Source organism: Schistocerca serialis, chromosome 4 (assembly GCF_023864345.2).
Source record: "Schistocerca serialis cubense isolate TAMUIC-IGC-003099 chromosome 4, iqSchSeri2.2, whole genome shotgun sequence".
Classification (NCBI taxonomy): Eukaryota; Metazoa; Arthropoda; class Insecta; order Orthoptera; family Acrididae; genus Schistocerca; species Schistocerca serialis.
This window is the reverse complement of record NC_064641.1, coordinates 777720634-777743362: the sequence shown is the minus strand read 5'-3', so window position 1 is coordinate 777743362 and position 22729 is coordinate 777720634. Positions and strand designations below refer to the sequence as shown.

The 22729-nt window shown below is 38.8% G+C and overlaps 1 protein-coding gene across 1 annotated transcript in view; it reads right to left on the bottom strand.

Moving 5' to 3' along the window:
• Positions 1-22729, bottom strand: part of LOC126474943 (uncharacterized) — a 102991-nt gene that overhangs the window by 37536 nt on the left and 42726 nt on the right. Inside the window, exon 4 of the mRNA XM_050102462.1 lies at positions 12390-12650. Coding sequence (XP_049958419.1) covers positions 12390-12650 — 261 coding nt within the window. The remainder of the gene's footprint in view (positions 1-12389; positions 12651-22729) is intronic.

Sequence of the window (22729 nt, the reverse complement as noted above, 5' to 3'; positions counted from 1 at the left end):
CAACGCCTCAGTGCAGAGTGCCAATCCAGCACAAGCACATGACAAGGAGTGCACTGCACTGCTGGGGCAAAATCTGACCTCAACCAGGCTACAAGGCACACCTATGCACATGGTATACCACATGGTACACCATATATAAACCACAGATGGTCCACCAGTGTCTTGTAGATCCAGGAGAATAGCATCTGATTGTCCATTGCTTAAATGGAATTCCATGTGATGCTTAAGGAGGGCCATCAGTTAGCCTGTGGTTGTCAATACTGCACATTGTCATGAAGAAAGGAGTTGCCTAGCACCTGCGCAGTGACTATCATCCATTCAGTACAACAACAATGCCTGATCGATATCCTGTGCCTTTGTTGTGTGACTATCATTACGTCCTGCATGGCGCAACAATATTCAATGTTTTGGATTGCTCCAAAGCATATACACAGATACCTGTGGCAGAAGAGGACAACAATGTTGTGTTTGAAAGTTTCATTGGAACAAAATTATTTATTTCGGCAACCATATCCACCAAACAAATTGGACAAATTGTTACACTCTAAATTGGCTACACATCTGAACATTTAGTTCACAGGTGAAACATTCTGAATGTGCATAAAACACAGGAAGAGGTGAGTCAGAAAAACAGTTATTGATACTGTATCCCTAAGTGACTGAATGAAGAACAGAACATAAAAACACACGGAACACAAAAAAAATCATATAAAAATTCATATGCCACAGAATAAACAATACAAGAGAACATATAAACATAATATGAAATGCAGCACCCCTGGAGGTCAGCACAGAAGCTGTTTCACTGCTGTAACTGATTTGTTATCACTGATCACACACACTAACAACACTGCACTCACATAATGACATTGCCAGGTGGTGTAAATGTCATAGCAGACACTACGAACTATTTGTTTAAACTGATATTGCAAAGGAGACAGGGTGATTGGGGGAAAGAAAGCAAAGCCAAAACTCAGAAAAATGAAAGACCGTACAACATGATTGTAATAGATAAAAAGTAGGAAGCTATGTTGGGCCATGATGGTTAGGTTGGGTAGAATAATGTAGTGTCAGACAATGATCGTGGGAACAAGAAGTACAACTGGGTTATTAAGAGTGTATCAACATAGTATGTATAGGAGATGATTCTATAAAGGTACCTCATAAATGTGCATGGCTTATGGTACACAAATATATGGTACTATGAACAAATGAAATACTTCTTCCTCAACTAGTACTGGATAGTGGAGAGAATTTCATATTTACGTCATAGATCACATAAAAAATACTTTTTTGCATAAATTCCTCAAAGAAAGTTACACGGCAATATTTCACACAGAGCAGCCATCAATGAAATTCATCATGCTCAAAAATTAATTGTTCCAGTCACAATGGTTGTTTGAACCTCCAACCAGCCACAGTAAAATTCCATCAAATATTCCCAGTGCTGAATTAAAGAAAACACATGTAAGTTATTATGCACCAACATTACAGAGTTTTTGTGAGTGCCAGTATCCGTATTTTTTCACATAGGTGGTTACTTGCTGGTCACCAACTGACTACTTTAAGGGACATCTGACTATTTAAGGACTGGCATAAGAACAAACTGTTATTTTGGAAACTACACAATCATTTGAAAAACCGATACCACCACCTCCTCCTCCTCCTCCTCCTCCTCCTCCTCCTGCTTCTTCTTCTTCACGCATCGGGATAGTTATTGGATGAGTCGGTGCTTCCTAGGGACTTGTATGTGTGTCTTTATATATAATCATTCTGTCCAATATGCTAAAACATTTGATATTCATTGTGAAAGCATATAGAATGTTCTGAAAGGACGTATATTATCATGATTGTCAGCGGATTGTTGTCATTAAAAAAATTACGTACAGGTGCTGAGTTAGATTTTAATCAAGAAATTGAAGTGTTAAATATCTGGGTGCAAATATTAAGAGGCTGTGGAAATGTTGGCATAAGTGGTTGGCACCTCTAATTACCTTAATTAGAGTTGATTGGTGGGTTGACACAGAACATCATTATCTTGAGAAATGGCTTAAAAGATGCCAAGCAATGTATTTTCATTTGTTATCTATTTTTATGTCCTCCTCTGTAATTAATATCCTTTGTAATTACATTTCTAATTAACTCTCCAATTGTTTACATCACACAACTTTCCCATTTTCAGAATTTGAGGCCTTATTTGTAAATTTTACATATGTAGATGGATAAAGCATGAGATTTGTACTGTCATTGAATGTTAGTAACCAAATCCAAACTGTAATTCATTATGTAACTAAAATAATACAAGATACATTATTGTAATTAAAGTTAATATCAATTTTCATATTTAAAACTAGTGATGATACTAAAAAAAATTATATGACTTAATATTGTATTTTATACCTTATTTGGTTGTAACATCAGTTTCTTTATGTTTTGTACATTTTAATTGTAACATCAAAATAGTATAAAATTAACAATGGGTTATTTTGAAATTTATTGTTAAAATTCTATATAAAGCAAAGCGGTGAAGCTGCAGGAGCGTTAGTTGTTGAGTTGTTTTGTCAGTCAGTCAAAGAGATCTGTGAAGTATGTCAGTCAGTGTTTTGTTAACATGATGAGTATGCAGTTCAGTTGCCAATAAATTTTGTGAAGTTGGAAATTGTTATATTCTTTCATCAAATGAACTCCAGGCAATAGAAAGTTAAGTTAAATGTAACACTCCGAGAGGAATGTAACTGTCAATATTGATATAAATTTGGTTTGTGAAATATAAGGGGTCTAAAAATTCAGAAAAGTTAAAAAATGGCTCTGAGCACTATGGCAAATTATGAAAAAATCTTAATTAATCGCTTAATTAATGAAGTATGCAACTTTGAGCATAAAAATTAGGTTAATAAAAGTATAATGGTTTAGAAATTAACACACACAAAGGCAAAATCTCAAAATCTACAATGGATAATGTGGCCACTTCTGAATTTTAACATCAATTATTTTGTATTATCGGTCTCCCACTCCTTTGTTTGTCATGAATTTCGGTCCAACAAGCTGCAAACTCTCTACACCACTTATGGACATTTTTGACATCCATGCATGACTCACCATACACTTCTGTCAATTGGCAATGGATTTCAATTGGCACAGTACCCTTTGTGTTCAAAAACCGAATAACTGCACACAATTCGCACTTGGCGGTAACATCCAATGGGAGCTCCATTCTCAACGATTGCCAAGCCAAGACTGAGTGCCTCAGCATGGGGTGCGCTTGTTTACACACACAGTGCATGAAGCACTCTTCATAAAAGTGTGACCACCTACCACGCAAACAGAGCTCTGTACTTGTAAAAAAATAGGAGACCTTACTTTTGGGATTACCCTCGTACATTCACAATATTCACAGAAATCTGCTCCCAGAATGGCATATCACATATCACAGTGGCACCTTTCCACCCAGACAAATGTCAAAGGCCACAGGAGAAAAGCCAACAGAGGCAGGCCTAACATTATTTCTTAGCACTTACAGGACAATGACAGTCAACAGTCACAGCCATGCTGAAGTACTCCTTGGTTGACAACTTGCACCCTTGTGCACTTGCTCTCACCATGCCCAGGGGTGGTCACAGGGAAACAAATCATGCCTCTGGGCCACTAAATGAAAGCCAAGAAGTGGTTCATGCATTCAGGTGTCATCACAAGTGGATTCCAACATCAATCATCTGATGTCAGTTGCACCACATGTATGTTGTTTCCACTAAGGATGGTGAGATGGTACACCATCACAACCATTGTGACCCAGGACTTGCGCACCACATAAGTGGCTCCTTCTTCCCCACCTGGATGTCACCAGGCATCAGCACCACCTGCCATCCCAACAGCCCCACACAAGCTACCACAGACAATGTGGAGATCACTCTTCAAGTACCAGTGGAACAAACCCAGGACCAGTTCCTGATGGCAGAGACTACACACTCATAACCAACCCCAGCCACGGCTCCATGAGAGGGGTCCCATGGAACTACTTCAACATCATAACTTCTGCCACTCCCCAAGATGCAGGCACCTTGCTGGCCACAATCAGCCATAGACACCAATTAAATCCAGCTGAGAACAGAATATGCGAATATAGAGCTAGTTCCAGACACAGACCACAACAACAAACAAGGCACCACTAAAACTGGTGTACAGTCAGCGCACATAAATGTGGAGCTGTTGTCAGAAATAGCTGATGATATCATGGAGGGCACCTGCAACCTCGCATTAACTCCCACAGTATCAGAACATAGTGGAGAGGATAACACTGACCTTCACACATTCTCCAAGCCATGCTGGTGGCAGCATGGGACCTGTACATTATCACTGACATCAATTTTGACTTGGGCTCTGCTTACAGATTAACTTTCAGACTTACAAGTGATTGCTGTACACTGGACCCTGCCCCAAATAGCCTTACAGATTCTTTTTATGGGCAAACTAACTTACCAAGTGAATGCTGCCTCTAAACTCTGCCCTAGATCATCACCAATAACAATATGCAATCCATCTGTGCACTGTTGTGAGTGTGTAATAAATACATGTTGTAACTGAAAATGTATATACACTCATGTTCTTATAATAAAAGATCTTCAAGATCCATGAAGCATGAGAGACTGCAATAATCTTTAAGTACTTCCTTGTATGAATTTATTGAGCTAAAAGCAGATCAGTCACCAGTGCAGCAAAACTGGTACTGCAAAAATTGCTGAGTCATCACATACGTATAGAAACATGTGGTATGCTTTAGTTAAAAAAAATGAAGTGAGCAATTACATTCAATGATCATAATCTCAAGGAAACCACAAGTCAATCCATGTGTAAGGGATACAATCTAAAAGTAGGTTCTCAAATATGGCATGTAACAAGTTAGATGGTTCTTTGCTCTACTGTGCCTCTATACAGTATGCTTGGACATAGAGTTGCATCATAAGACCCAATCCCAGTGTTGGTGGGTCACTGATGTAGTACATTATTGTTGAGATTTAGGTTTTAATTAACAAACAAGCAACATCTCAGGAGGTTTAGTTTCTATAATATATCTTGAATCTGTGCAAGATGCAATGTTTCCATTCTCCATACATACAAAGAGGATACATATGGGCAGAAATACTCAGCTTACACTTACTACTGTAAAAAAGGTGTGAGTTGGATAAAAATATCCCCATTAGCTATGGGCTACTCCTGCAGTATTCTGAGCTTCTTCTTGACACTGAGTAGTAACTACACACTGCTACTTCATGTAATCAGGTTTTTCACATCCCAGTTAAGATGATGATGATTAATAGTATCTCCCACAGCAACATTTGATACACAGTTACTACTCAACATTGTCATCATCATCATCATCATCATCATCATCATCATTATCATCATCATTATCTTTGTCATCAGCAGCAGCAGTAGCTGTCTCTATCAAAGAATGATCTACAGGTACTGAGCTCAGTTATGTCTGCAAATTCTTCTCCTTTTAGGAATGGTCCTTTCGGTCAGTGACTCCATTGATCTTTCACAGATATTTGTCCAATCAGTCTTGTGGTCTTCCTCATGGTATGTCTCTGACACTGGTACTCCATTTCAGCATCACCTTTGTCCAGTCATCATTCCTTCCATGAACAATGCTGCCCATAGCCAATTCGTAATGGCTGTTCTCTGCAGGATGATCTTGATATTATGTCCACTGGCCTTTCTTGATCTTTCCTTGTTAATTCCAATATAGAGGTTCCTTGCTTAGGTGTGCAGTTCCAAGTTTCCATCCTGTATATTCATAAAGTGTCTAGGCACCTCACATCAGTAACTCAAAATGGGGATGACACATTGATCAAATACTATTTTTTTCAGTTTTATTAACATATTTGACCTTAAGATAGCTAAATGTTTTCCAAATGCTTGCCAGGTGAGTTCAGTGCATTGAAAGGTTTCCAGTCTTATGCCTCCTATCATATTTACAAGCTGGCCAAAATAAATGTATTTCCTGAGAGTGCCCAGTGTGTGTTTTTGAGCTGTTTGTTTCCTATCATGCTTCATTTACTAGGCATAGCTTTTGTCTTGGTAAAGTTTGAGTTTGATTCCACTACTTGGCAGTCTCAGACAAGATCTGATATCAATGTCTATAGTTCATCAAAATCATTTGTTAATGATACAATGTCATCTCTAAATCTCATGTTATTAACCCTCTTTCCATTGAGTCTAATCCTAACATTATGTCACTTCAGATGAGACTGCTTGCACCACCATATTTTCTCCTTTCAAAAACATGGTGATGGCAAAATCTTTGTCCTAACTTTATGAACTAATTTGCTGCCCATTCTCCAAGTGAGGATCAAAGAAAATAGACATTGATTTCATGCAGAAGATTTTTTTTCATGAACTGTAATATACCTTCTTTTAAATTTGCAAACTGAAAACTTACATAAAATGTTAAGAGACACATGTGATTTAGCTCTATCTGTTTTGCTTTATTATGATCACAAAGTGAAAGATGAATGGTTTATTCTTTTGTAATGTGACTTGCAGTAGAGAAGTAAAATAATCAGATTGAGATATAATTCATGATTTGAATCACAACTTATTTCAATACTGAAAAGGAAGTTATGCTGCTGCAATGAATGGGCTTCTGACTGATAAATATTTCATGGCCTTCTTTTGTCCAGTTTTACCCTTATTATTTTAAGGAAAGTGAAAAGTGTATTGCTCAACTGCCAAGTGATGTATTAAGCACATTCATGACACAAATAGTACAACCACCTGAGAAAACACTGACTTGGCTAATGAGAGGTACTTCCTAGTAGAGTAAGCTTTAACTACCAGCATGACACCATCAGCCTGTAACTTGTCATTGTCATTCACTACCAGGTACAGAATCATGTAGGATGGATATATGTGTTATTTCCACTGAGAAGAAGCAAGTGAAGGATCTGTATATCCATCATACCCATTGAATGGATTAAATAAGAGTTAAATTTTCTAGCTACACAGACTGTTTTATAAATCGCGTCCCAGTATTATCCTCATAATTTTTCTCCACACACCATGGATTGAGTAACTGTTTGTGATTCTGTCACACACAAAATTTCTTTTGTAATATGAATCAGAATATTTTACCATCGTGGTCATACTAAACCATTGCCTTTAATTTTCATCTAAATCATTAAAGATAACTGAGTATAAAGAAACAAATTGCCAAAGTTTTACACACTGTCCTTCAGTCCTTCTAAGGAACTATGCTGTACCAAATACTGCAAAGCTGGACATCACAATTCTAGTCATTCTTGATCAATACTATCAGACAGAAAATCTATGTTAACGTCTCCTAAGATAATTTATCTAGTTAGAACACAATAGAATAGTTATGTCTACAAAACCCTATTAAAACAGTTTCTATTTGCTTTATGAAGCTAAAGATATTTAGTTTAGTTCAGTTTATTGTTAACCATAGAACATATTTTATAATGATATTTTACATGTCATGTTGCAAGTTTTATATAGTCTTAACAAAATTCCTTTTAAATTTATCATCGATAGAGTGAAATCATAATTTTATGTGCTAATAGTGATAACAGGTAATCAGTAGTAAATAGATGTTGTATATACAGCAAAAACACACAAAAACACCTTATAAAAATAATATTTTAAAAATAACAGGAGACAAAATTATATATGAATGCCATATTACATAAAAAATACCGAGACATTTGCATAAACTGAAGAAATATTTTTAAACTCACACTGGCAGGAATAAACAGCATCAGAAACTCAGATTTGCACTTAGTCTATCATTCTCTTCTTATGTACTTTCAGATCTTCCTATCTTCCTTCCTCAGGGTCTTGGCTTGTACACAAAGAAGAATTACCTTATACTTCTTCCAGTTTTAAATACAACTTTGTTCCATGAATTTGTCTACAAGTATTGCTTCACCTTCTACCAACATCCAGAGATTATATATTCCTTCAGTTTTCTTTTTTAAGTGCTCATTTCCTTTATGCTCTTAATGCTAAGTGGAACTCTGTTATAAAATGAGTTTCCTGCATTTCTAGCATCCCTATCTGTCATTTTCAACCTTTTGTTGCAGATTTGGTAAGTTTTTCTAGCTCTTGTGTGGTCGTCATGAAAAAGTGTGTTTGCAGGTACTGTACAGTTTATCATTAAAAGGAGTATTTCCTCATCTATGTACAAACCAGATACAGTTAATATTTCACATTCTTTAAATTTGTTATTGCAGTATTACCATGGTGGTCATTTTACTATGCATCTGGTGGCATTCTTTAGAAGTTCTTTAAATTCTCTGAATGTGTGCATCTGCTTCTCCTCCCCATACTTATGTGTTGTTGTTCTAGTCTTCAGTCCAGAGACTGGTCTGATACATTTTCCATGCTCCTATATCCTGTGTAAGCATCTTCAACTCCTAATAACTACTAGAACGAACACCGATTTGACTCTGCTTAATGTGTTTATCTCCACGTCTCCCTAAACCAGTTTTTACTGCAACACTTCCCTTCAATACTAAACTGACCATTCCTTGATGTCTCATGATATGTCCCATCAACCAATCCTTTCTTGTAATCATGTTGTACCACAAATTTCTTTTCTCCCCTCAGTTTTTTTCAATACCTCCTCATTTACCCATCTAACCTTCAGCATTCTTCTGTTGCAACACATTTCAAAAGCCTCTGTTTTCTTCTTCTCTGAACTGCTTATTGTCCATGGTTTTGTTCCATACAAGACTACTTAAATGCAAATATCTTCAGAAAAGAATCCGTAACACTTCAATTGATATTCGACGTAAACAAATTTTTCTTCTTCAAAAATGCTTTTCTTTCCATTGCCAGTCTGTATTTTATATAATCTTTGCTTTGGCCATCATCTTTTATTTTACTGCCCAAATAGGAAAACTCATCTATTGGTTTTAGTGTCTCATTTTTTAATCCAGTCCTCTCAGTGTCAGCTGACTTAATTTGGAGACATTGCATTACCCTTCTTTTACCTTTGTGGATTTTCACCTTGTAACCCCCTTGCAAGACACCATCCCTTCCATTCAACTGCTCTTCCAAGTCCTTTACTGTTTCTGACAAAAAAACAATGTCATCAGAAAATTCCAAAGTGTTTATTTCTTATTTGTGACCTTTAATTTCGTCTCCAAATTTTTCTTTGATTTTCTTTACTGATTGATCTATGTACAGAGTGAATATCAGGGATAGGCTACAACCCTGTCCAGTGCCTAGTCAACCACTGCTCCCCTTTCATGTACTTCAACTCTTATACTTGTCATCTGATTTCTATACAAGTTGCAAATTTTTCCATGCTATCTTCAAAATTTTGAACACTGTATTCCAGTCAACACTGTCAAAAGCTTTCTCCAAGTTTACAAATGATATAAGCATAGGTTTGCCTTTCCTTAATCTATCTTCTAAGAAAAGTCAAGGGTCTGTATTGCCTCACACATTCCTACATTTCTTTAGAATCAAAACTGATCTACCCAAGATTGGCGTCTGCTAGTTTTTTCCATTCTTCTGTAAATAATTTGCAACAGTATTTTGTAGCCATGACTTATTAACCTGATAGTTTGGTCATATTAACAGAATCTTCTGTCAGTTCTTGGTAGAACAACATTATAATAAATGAAAAGCACCAGTTTGCTTTTGTTCTACAATGTTACTTTTTACCAGATGTTTAAATGTCTGAAGATGGCCTTGTAAGCTGAAAACCGGTTTACAATAAAAGTAATATTGTAGAACAAAAGCAAACTGGTGCTTCTCATTTATGATAGTTTGGTATTATTCATGCCTACCAGCACCTACTTCCTTTGGGATTGGAATAATCCCATTCTTCTTGAAATCTCAGGGTGTCTCACCTGTTTTGTATATTTTGCACACCAAGAGGAATAGTTCTGTCATAGCTGGCTCTCCCAAACTCACCAGCAGTTTTGTTTCAGTATGATATCTGTGAGAAAATAAGTCTATAGTACATTTTAGCAAGGCTTCTGTATCCACCATATACACTACTGTCCATTAAAACTGCTACACCAAGAAGAAATGCAGATGATAAACGGGTATTCATTGGACAAATATATTATACTGGAACTGACATGTGATTACATTTTCACACAATTTGGGTGCATAGATCCTGAGAAATCAGTACCCAGAACTACCACCTCTGGCCGTAATAATGGTCTTGATAGGCCTGGGCACTGAGTCAAACACAGCTTGGATGGCGTGTACAGGTACAGCTGCTCATGCAGCTTCAACATGATACCACAGTTTGTCAAGAGTAGTGACTGGTGTATTGTGACGAGCCAGTTGCTTGGCCACTATTGACCAGACTTTTTCAGTTGGTGAGAGATCTGGAGAATGTGCTGGCCAGGGCAGCAGTCGAACATTTTCTGTGTCCAGAAAGGCCCGTACAGGACTTACAACATGCGGTTGTGCATTATCCTGCTGAAATGTAGGGTTTCGCAGGGATCGAATGAAGGGCAGAGCCATGGGTCATAATACATCTGAAATGTAATGTCCACTGTTCAAAGTGCCATCAATGCACACAAGAGATGACCGAGACGTGTAACCAATGGCATCCCATACCATCACACCAGGTGATACGCAAATATGGCGATGACGAATACATGCTTCCAATGTGCATTCACGGCGATGTTGCCAAAAATCGATGCGTCCATCATGATGCTGTACACAGAACCTGGATTCATCCGAATAAATGACGTTTTGCCATTTGTGCACCCAGGTTCATTGCTGAGTACACCATCACAGGCGCTCCTGTCTGCGATGTGGCGCCAATGGTAACCGCAGCCATGGTCTCGGAGCTGATAGTCTATGCTGCTGCAAACATCATCGAACTGTTCGTGCAGATGGTTGTTGTCTTGCAAATGTCTCCATCTGTTGACTCAGGGATCGAGACGTGGCTGCACAATCCAGTACAGCCATGCGGATAAGATGCCTGTCATCTCAGCTGCTAGTGATACGAGGCCGTTGAGATCCAGCACGGCATTCCGTATTACCCTCCTGAACCCACAGATTCCATATTCTGCTAACAGTCATTGGATCTCGACCAAAGAGAGCAGCAATGTCACGATATGATAAACTGCAGTCGCGATAGTCTACAATCCGATCTTTATCAAAGTCTGAAACGTGATTGTACACATTTCTCCTCCTTACATGAGGCATCACAACAACGTTTCACAAGGCAATGCCGGGCAACTGCTGTTTGTGTATGAGAAATCGGTTGGAAACTTTCCTCATGACAGCATGTTGTTGGTGTCGCTTCCGGCGCCAACCTTGTGTGAATGCTCTGAAAAGCTAACCATTTGCACATCACAGCATCATCTTCCTGCCAGTTAAATTTTGTGTCTGTAGCACATCAGCTTCATAGTGTAGCAATTTTAATGGCCAGTAGTGTAAGCATTTCCTTCATTAAGAATATATTTGTATTTATTTTTGAGCAAACCTTATCAGTGTGGTTTTCCCACATCAGATGTTTGTTCACCTCTGTCCTCAGATATCTATTAAAGTCCACTGCCTCTAGAACTGCATCCTCAACGCTTAGAATACAATCCTCTGAGTTGTCCATTCTGTTTGTTTAAAATTTTGTACTTGTTATTTTCCTCCTGTGCATTAATGGATTATTTTCTGCATAATATCTTTCTGACATGTGCATGTTCTCAGTGGTTCTTTTCTCCAGATCCTTTACTGAGTTGCTATATACTAATAAAGTTGTGTTGTCAGCATAAATAACCAGCTTTCCAATTATTGCAATGGGTATGATATTTATATATGAAATAAAGCACAGAGATCCTAGTACTGAACTCTGAAATACTTCATGGTTTGTCTACATAATATGAAAGTAGACATTTTTTAAGTATTTCCATATTTATCTTTTATTTGCATGGACTGCAACATGTTTCCAACAAATGTCCTTATAATGTCCACAGCTATTCTACTGGTGATGTGAGAGATGTCAGTACAACAGGCTTTGGTTTTCCTGATACAATTCTGTGGAATACTATCCAAATCTTATTGCACAGAAGAGCATGGGATTAAAGCCCATCTTTTTGTACTTGAAAAAACTCTACCTTTCTTCTTACTGGTTTCATAGTAGTATAATTTAAGTTTGTATCCATTAGGATGTACCAGTTCAGCTTCAATGATTTCCATGTAATGAAGTGATTTGCACAACACACCTTCTGACATTCACTCAGCACTTTCATTTTTCTGCGTGGAACTTCACATTTTATGAACCTTATACTGACCACTAAATTTATGGATACTTTTTCCATTTTATCTTCATCATTGTATAAATGAGTTTATCTCTCATTCACAGTTTAATGGAAATCATAAGAGAAGAAATATTCACTTACCTAAGTCAGTTACAGTAATAACTTCTTGGATTTCTTTTGTCGTGTGTGGTAGGCCAATTGTACATGTCCAGATCCCTAAATGTAGTTTTGCTACCGGAGACAGTAAAACTTTGCATGAGGTCAATATTCCAGTTGAAATTTCTGGCCTTGGACCTTGAAACACACAATAATCTTTGCTAATGTTGTCTCCACAGGTAAGAGTTAGGTTGCTTCCCAGTTGCACTTCAACTACCTTTGAAGCATTTTTCATTTCTGTGGAAGCTGAGGAAGAGAAATAATTCAACCATAAAAAAAGGAGTCAAATGAAACTATATGGTTCCAGAGACTTTCTCAAGTTTCAAACATCTTTGACGTATATATGCAGACTGAAGCACAGAATGAAAATTTGTACCAAGGCTGGGATTGAAACGCAGGTCTTCTGCTCACTAGGCAGATGTGCTAACCACTACCCCGCACTGGCTCAATGGCTTTGCACAACTGCATGGAATACCCTAGCATGCCTCACTCCTCAATCTTAATTCCTATTCATGCTTCAGCACACTTTGTATGGCCCCTAAATTTGAACAGCATTGCAGAGGTTCTCCAACTGTATTGGAATAACATGTCAGCATCAAACGAAACATTCTGTTGAGGTACTATTCCAATACAGGTAGAGAACCTTTGCAATGCTGTTTTAGTTCAGAGGCAATATCAAGTGGGCTGAGATATGAATGGGAATTTGGATTGAGGAGTGAGGTGACATAGGATAGTCAATGGAGTTGCAAAGCCACTGTGTCATGGAGGCTTAGTGGGTAGCACATCAGCCTAATGAGTAGGAGACTCAGATTTAAATCCCAGCTTTGCTACAAATTTTAATTCATCACTTCAGCCTGCATATATACATAATAAAAGAACTAGTATAGTTTAAATTTCAATCGACTCAACTGAAGTTAAATTACACACAGTGTTTAAAAAGCAATGCATAAATATGTTTCCCTAATAAATGAACAAACTTTTACAATGGAAATGTTGCATGCAAAAAACAAATTGTTTCACTGCACAAAACATCCACACTCAGTTAAAATCAAATAACGTATATAGCGAGAGCCCAAGTGTTGCCTCCACATGAAGCCAGCCTTGAGGAGAGTTTACTGAAACTGGTGGCGTTTTATTTATTTTTTTTCTTTTTTTTTTAAATACAAGATTTCAATCTTTTTCAAGACTTTCAAACATTTTTACAAAACTTTTACACCTATTTTACAAGAGCTTAGCTTCAATTAATTGTTCTGCAGGTGAACATAATACATTAAAAAGTATGCATTTTATTCACATATATTTTAGCTAGAACCTACCTTGTGCATGTAAATTATAAAAATATTTAGGTCTTGCTCACACACACACACACACACACACACACACACACACACACACACACACACACACACACACACACACACACACGAGAGAGAGAGAGAGAGAGAGAGAGAGAGAGAGAGAGAGAGAGAGAGAGAGAGAGAGAGAGAGAGAGAGAATTTTTGAATGCCCAGTGACCATTTGTCTCTGCCTAATCAGGCTCAGCTGCCATCTGTGACACTCCAGCATAGGAGCAAGGAGCAAGTTACTTATTTAGCTTTTTCTGTCTTTGTCTTAGCGTAATTCTTAAATTTCTTGTGTGCTTTTGAATTTAAGAGATATAATCCTGCATTTTAGTAACTGTAAAGTGTAGATTCATGCAGTCTTCAGCACAGTTGTCATCTCTCTTGAACAGCCAGCTATACTGCTCAGTAAGGTATCAGCCTTGTTGGTGACACTTCAGGAGGGTAGCTTTCTCTGCATGCTTTTATAGTTCATTCTTAATTTGGTAGTATTAGGATGGATAGGATGTGTTCACACTGTGTGCAGATGCAGGAGCAGCTAGCCACAGTTTTTGAACAGCTGCAGAAGCTTTTGGCCACAGTTAGCTGTCTTCAGGCTGTTGCCTTTATGTGCAGTGGTGGCAGATAATATGCTACACTGTATAGGACACCTCAGGTGTTGCTTGTTTTTCTCACAGGCTCTGCTGCTGAGGCAACTTGCAGTGCACCTGATGTGGGCATGTGCCCTCACCACACAGTGAATGGAGATTGAGAATGCAGGGAGTCAAAACAGATCCTGGCCAGCTGGCCTCACCTATCCACCATGTGAGTGTACAGGTGGCTGCTCCTTCATGCAGAATCCCAGCAGACACACAGGAGAAGAGGTTAGCTAGTTACTGGGAGTTCCAATGTTGTGTGCGTTATGGAACTCCATCTAGGGTGAGGAAGAAATCCAACATGTGCTCGGCATGTTTGCTGGAGGGATCTCATCTGAGATGTGGACGAGGCCCTACCTGCAGCTATCATATGTGCAGGGTGCAGCTGTCTGCAAATTGTGGTTCACATCTGTTCTTGAGTCCTGTCCTCATTTCGTAAGGGCAGCTGGTGGAGATGATGAAAACTGCTGGTCTAGTTCAAAGGGTGCATGCAGAACTCACAATCTGCAGCACCATTCCCAGAATTGATTGGGGTCCTTTGGTTTCAAGCCATGCGGAGGGTCTCTACCAAAGGCTCCATTGATTCTGTAATGATCTTCACCACAGATGTATGGACCCATGTAGTGGGGTGGAGAATTGTGGGACTGTCTTTTATAGGTCGGGGTGCACTACACAAACAAAGCAGCTGCTTGGGTGGCAGAGTACTTGTGGAGTGCACATGGCAGACCATGTACAAAGTAAAGATACTTCAGCTGTCAAAATTTTAACAATAAATAGTTGTTTTAATCATAACAAATTTCTGAAATATTTAGTTAGGCAAGCAATGTGAAACAAAACTGCCATATTAGGGAAAATGCCATATTAGGGAAAATGCCATATTAGGGAAAGTATTCACTGCAGTCAAGGAAAGTATTATGCCTATCAAGGCCAAAATTGATTTTGGCTGAGAAGTTATTTGGATGAATGTAAGAGATCTAAGTGAACTGAAATTAATTATCAGATATCTTTAACAACTACCCAATTTTGCTGTGACAGTTTTACAACCATTCAAAGAAAGTCTACATTCAGTAGTGCATACATTCCTTGAATGGTATCATCCATCAAGCCAACTTCAAACTGCAACAACATGCCAGACTTCACCTCAAAAATTATCCCACCTTCTGCTAAACTACCCCAACAGTGGTGTTTCCCTTCCTGTCCCTCCTGTCCTACTCCCTCTGCAGCTCCCTAAACAGCCACACCATTAACAACCACTCCTCTCCTACAAACGGAGCTTGGCCAACCTCCTTAACATCTGACAGCCTTCACCATTGCCTCCCAGACCAAGAATAACTCATAAACACAAGAACGAGTCACAACAGTACAGTGTCCGTAACCTCTCATCTAAACCACTCTCCCCTCCTGAATTATCTATATTATCTAAGGGTCTCACTTTCAGTCTTAAACCTGCATTTGATACTCTGCATTGGTGAAGGACCTACTTTTCACACATGATATCCAATAGAAAAATCACTTTGCAACCCAATCCCAAAACCTATCCAACAGCAAACCTAACACCTGCCTTGAATGGTGAAGACCACAATCCCAACTTGAATCCCCACCACTGATTCTACATCATCCCTTGCAAGAATTCCTCACATCCAGCATTGCTTCACAACCATTCCTCAGGTCCCTACAACATGATCCTAACCTGTCCTCTGCAGAACTCCTGACTCTAAGTTACCTAAAAGCTGATGACTATCATTATCCTCCCAGCAGACAAAGAATCTACTACTACAGTACTTGACCAAAAGGAGTACATTAGTTAAAATCTACACCAGCTCTGACAACCCTACATTTAGCACCTGCCATCAAGACCCCATCCACCTGATTCAAACTAACCTGCAGTCCCCCCCTTAAAACCACACAAGGATTAACACCTCAATCCACAGAACTTCTCGCCCCATCCAAACTATGTACTCCAGCTTTTACCTTCTTCCTAAGATCCACCGACACAATCATCCTGGCCATTCTATAGTTGCTGGGTTCAAAGCTCCCACTGAATGTATATCTGCCTTTGTTGATCAAAACCTGCAACCCATAGCACAAAGACTGCCCTCCTACATCAAAGATACCAACCACTTCCTGGATCATCTGAAATCCATGCCCATTCCACTCCCACCACACACCTTGTTTGTCACCACTGATGCCACCTCATTCTATACCAACATCCCCCACATACATGGTCGGTCTGCTGCTGAACATTCCATCAGTCAGCATCCACCTGATTCCAAACCTATGACATCCTTCCTACTCATCAAATCAATTTTATACTTACCAACAACTACTTCACCTTTGAGAGGGAAAATACAAACAGATCAGGGGTACAGCCATGGGAACCAGGTTGGCTCCTTCCTATGCCAAACTTTTCATGGGTCGCTTTGAGGGTGCTTTCCTGGGATCAATAAGTCTTCAACCCTTGGTTTGGTTTAGATACATGATGACATCTTTACCATATGGACTTCTGGCGAGGCTGACCTGCTAAAATTCCTAGAATCTCCAAATACCTTCTCCCAATAAGATTTCACATGGTCCTATTCTGAATCCCATGTCACTTTCCTTGATGTTGATCTCGTCCTCACCAAGGGCCAGTTACACACTTCTGTATACGTGGAACCTACCAACAAACACAGTACTTACATTCTGACAGCTGCCATCCTTTCCATGCCAAACACTCCCTCCCATACTGCCTGGTATTTGTTCGGATGAAGACTCTTCACAGCAATACACACCAATACACCCCAGTCTTCACTGCATGTAATTACCCCATGAGCCTAATTAAAAATCAGATTTCCCAGGCCTTCACATCCAATCCTGGTACTGCTGATCCTTCAAAAAAACAACTTCAGAACACACCATTGGTGACTCACTACTATCCTGGTATGGAATGTGTTAATCAGCTACTTTGACAGGGCCTTGACTTCCTAAAATCATGTCTTGAAATGAGATCCATTCCGTCTGAAATTTTGCCCACTGCACCTAAAATAGTTTTCTGTTGCCCTCCCAATCTCCATAATATTCTTGTCAGACCCTATGTTTCTTCTGCACCCATCTCCCAACCCTATGTATCCCACCCCTATGACTGTTCTGCTGCAAGATTTGTCCTATGCACCCTCCTACCATCACATACAGCAGCCCTTTAACTGGCAAAACATATACTATCAAAGGGAGAGCCACCTGTGAAATGACACACATCATACCAGCTGTTATGTAAACTTTGTTTGACCTTCTACACTGGCATGACTACCACCAAATTATCAATTAGGATGAACAAGCATAAGCAGAGGATGTATACTGGCAACTTGCAATATCCTGTTGCAAGGCATTCTCTACAACATGACAATCATGACCTCAGTGCATGCTTCAACACATGTGCTCTCTGGATTCTTCCCCCAGACACCAGTTTCACAGAACTCCACATGTGGGAACTAGCACTACAACATGTCCTTGTTTCTTACCACAAACCTGGCCTTCATTTATGTTGATTTATTCCATCTCAGCATTTCTTCACAGTAATTACTACCTGCTTCTTTCTGTTTTAATTTTCTACATCTTTCATTGTCTTACCTGTCTATTTTTCACAACCCCTCTCCCCCTCTCTTTTGTACAATGCACTTAACTTTTCACTCTTATTAACTGATGCATGGTGTTTAAGCAGTAATCTCTGTTTGCATATTACCCTGTCTGCCACCTCTAAGCTCTCAGGTTTTCAAATCTTATCCATTGCAATCCCCAACAATCAGTCTTTCCTTCTCATCCTGGCAGTAAGTGTTGCCTGACCTGCAGTTCTGGGTGACTTTCCTGAAATCTACCTCTTTTCCTAGACCTCTCCTGTTGTTTTCCTTCACCCCTCTTCCTTCCCCTTCAACACTTCTGTCGGAGGAAGGAGCCACTGTCTCCAAAACCTTGCCAATCACAACCATTTTTTATATGCATATTCTGCTGCCACTTGTTGAATAAATTTTTTTTTTCTATCCAGTTAAATTATTTTGAAGTATAAACTGGGACATCTATGGATTGATTGCAGATGATATGGACAGGCAGTTTTGTGAACTATTTTTGGACATGTTTTCTGAAAATTGTGTTGAGCAGATGGTTTGACAGTCCACATGCAATGGAAGTATTTATAGACCTTATAGCCAAAAACATGTCAGACATCATTGGTGTCATATAGAGACAGGAATATTATCTTAGTGATGAAGGTTACTAATGTTGATAAATCCATCAAGAAAGCTAAGAGAGCATTTTTGCTGAAAAATACAGATAAGTGGCTGTTGGTTTCCCATTTAGGCAATGTACAGAGATCATTTAGTTCCACTATGATGGAAATAGAGAAATTGTGGGCAAAGTTTAAATGAATTATAAACTGCACTCTGGAGAAATATGTGCTGAGTAAGTGGATTAAGGATGGGAAAGGCCCACCATGGTTTAATAACAAAACTGGGAAATGCTAGGAAACAGAGATTGTTGGACTCTTGGATCAAAAAAGAATGTGCAAATGATCCAAAAATAGTGGAAATTCATGCATCTGTAAAAAGATCAATGCATGAAGCATACAACTACCACTGTCATACCTTAGCAAAAAATCTTGCTGAGAACCTGAGAAAATTCTAATCCTACATAACATTGATAATTGGGTTAAAGACTCCTTCACTTGTTGACCAATCAAATGTGGCAACAGAAGACAACAAAAGGAAAGCTGAAATTTTAAATGTTGCATTTAAGATATCATTCACACAGGAAGATCATTCAGACACCCAATTCTCTGTCACATAGACTCTTGTATGGAAGACGTAGTAATAGGCATCACTGGCATACAGAAGCACCCATGAAGAGTTGAAAACAAGTAAGTCACAAGATCTTGGTAGTATCCCAACTCAGTTTTGCAGAGAACACCTTATGGTAATTATCCTTGCTTGCATTTATTGCAAATTTCTCACCAAGCACAAAGTCTCAAGTGACCAGAGAGAAGAGCAGGTGATTCATGCATACAGGGTGAATCACTAACTATTGCTACCTAGAATAACTCCGAAAGCATGATAGGAGCTGAAAAGTTTGTGGGACAAAATTTTCATAGGACAACAGGGCCATAATATGATGTTGGTTTTCTGTTGCTAGGTGGGGTCGCTTCAGAGAATGAAGGTCAACTTTGTTTTTTAAATGGTATGCTATAGTTTGGTACTTGTTTACCAATAGCAGCTATTGAGATGAATCCAATGATATGTAACAGTAAGATCTTTGAAGGTCAACAAAGGTCACAGAGGTGGCATGAACGTCGATTTACAGAAGGTGTTCAAAGTGATGACCATTGGTACCAATGCAGTGCTGCCTTTTCTTATCATGGATTAAGTGGTATTCGTTATCACTTCGCCACTTATTGAAGCACATGCTCTGATAGTTCTCTCCCATATATTGTGCAAATAGTAAATATTTGCCGAATATGGCGTATCCATCTAACGTGCCATTGACATGTATACACCATTCAACAGTTTCACAATACAACACTAATAGGAATGGTAAGACTAGTAGCATTGAATCAATTGATTGTGAATGATGTATTCCTTCCAATGTTGTTGTTGTTGTTGTTGTTGTTGTTGTTGTTGTTGTTGTCGTCTTCAGTACAGAGACTGGTTTGATGCAGCTCTCCATGCTACTCAATCCTCTGCAAGATTCTTCATCTCCCAGCACCTCCTGCAACCTACATCCTTCTGAATCTGCTTAGTGTATTCATCTCTTGGTCTCCCTCTACGATTTTTACCCTCCATGCTGCCCTCCAATACTAAATTGGTGATCCCTTGATGCCTCAGAACATGTCCTACCAACCAATCCCGTCTTGTAGTCAAGTTGTGCCACAAATTTCTCTTCTCCCCAATTCTATTCAATACCTCCTCATTAGTTATGTGATCTACCCATCTAATCTTCAGCATTCTTCTGTAGCACCATGTTTCGAAAGCTTCTAGTCTCTTCTTGTCCAAAGTATTTATCATCCATGTTTCACTTCCATACATGGCTACACTCCATACAAATATTTTCAGAAACGACTTCCTGATACTTAAATCTATACTCGATGTTAACAAACTTCTCTTCTTCAGAAACACTTTCCTTGCCATTGCCAGTCTAAATTTTTATATCCTCTCTACTTCGAACATCGTGTTATTTTGCACCCCAAATAGCAAAACTCCTTTACTACTTTAAGTGTCTCATTTTCTAATCTAATTCCCTAAGCATCGTCTGACTTAATTTGACTACATTCCATTATCCTCGTTTTGCTTTTGTTGATGTTCATCTTATATCCTCCTTTCAAGACACTGTCCATTCCATTCAGCTACTCTTCCAGATCCTTTGCTGTCTCTGGGAGAATTACAATGTCATCGGCAAACCTCAAATTTTTTATTTCTTCTCCATGGATTTTAATACCTACTCCAAATTTTTCTTTTGTTTCCTTTACTGCTTGCTCAATATACAGATTGAATAACATCAGGGTTAGGCTACAACTCTGTCTCACTCCCTTACCAACCACTGTTTCCCTTTCATGGCCCTAGACTCTTATAACTGCCATCTGGTTTCTGTACAAATTGTAAATAGTATTTCGCTCCCTGTATTTTTAAATTTTCTAACCTACCTGCCCGATTAAGGAATATGACATTCCATGTTCTGATCCGTAGAATGCCAGTTTTCTTTCTCCTTCCAATAACAAGTCAATATGCTTCTCATTTATGGATAATGCCAACGAAATTCAGTGAAAACTAGAGACTTATATGCTGAAAGATATCCTCAATGTACTCTCCCTACATGTCATACATTTAAATGTGTGTATGATAAATTCAGAACAACTGGATCTTTAACACATTGGAAACATATCAGGCAAAGGAAAGTTACTAATAAGGAAATGGAAATTGGTACTCTTGCCACTGTGGTTCAAGATCCTTGGGTTAGTTCATGTCAAATTGCAAGGGAATCTGGCATGAGCCATACAGTGTAGTTTGTGTTCTGCATTACCATAAGTATCATCCTTACCATATTAGTCTCGACCAAGAATTAACAGATATGGACTGTATGCTTCACAATGAGTTCTGCCAATGGGCTCATCTTCAGATTCACAGGGATAACACATTTATTAATTTGATTTTATTTACTGATGAGGCTACATTCGTGAACCATGAAAATGTTAATTTGCATAACATGCATTATTGGGCAACTGACAAACCATGTTGGCTATGGCAAGTTGCACACCAAAAACCATGGTCAATGAATGTATGGTGTGGGATTCTGGAGGTCAGAATTATAGGCCCCTATTTCATTGAAGGAAATCTTAATGGTAGGAAGTACACCACATTCCTGCAAGAAACATTAGGTCTGTTATCAGAAGAAATACCTTAGGAATAAGGAACAGAATGTGGTATCAACATAATAGGTGTCCAGCACTTTTTTTGCTGATGGTTAGAAATGAGTTGCAGAGACAATTTCCAATCTTTTGATTGGATGTGGAGGAGATGTGTCACGGCGGGCTTGTTCACCAGACTTGACGCCTCTGGATTTTTTCTTGTTGGGATTCATAAAATACATTGTTTATGAAGACATTCCAACTACACTTGAGGATATGTGAGAGAGAATTGTCAGAGCATGTGCTTTGATAAGTGACAATTTGATAAGGAATACCACTCTATCCATGAAAAGAAGATTGCAGCACTATATTGATACCAATGGTCATCACTTCTGTAAATCAATGTTCATGCCACCTTTAAGACCTTCAAAGACCTTACTGTTACACTTCATTGGATTTGCGTCAATAGCCCCTATCAGAAAATAAGTACCAAACTATAGCATCCCATTTAGAAAAACCGAGTTGGCCTTCATATCTCTGAAGTGGCCCCACCTAGTAACAAAAATCCAACGTCATATTATGGCCCCCATTGTCCCATGCAACTTTTGTTCCACAAACTTTCCAGCTCCTGTCATACTTTTGGAGTTATTCTAGGTGGAAATAGATAGTGACCCACCCTGTATAAGAAGAACAGACCAGCAAAATAACAGACCAATATCCTCACCATTGGCTTGTTGCTGAATTCTTGAGCATGTTCTCAGTTCAAACATAATTAATTTCCTTGAGATGGAAAAGCTTCTGGCCACAAATCAGCATGGATTTAGAAAGCATCAATTGCATGAAAATCAGCTTGCCCTTTTCTCACATGATATCCTGCAAGCCATGAATGAACGGTAATGGGCAGATTCCATATTTCTAGATTTCTGGAAAGCAAGATGCCCCATTGCAGATTGTTAATGAAGGTACAAGCATACAGAAAATGTACCC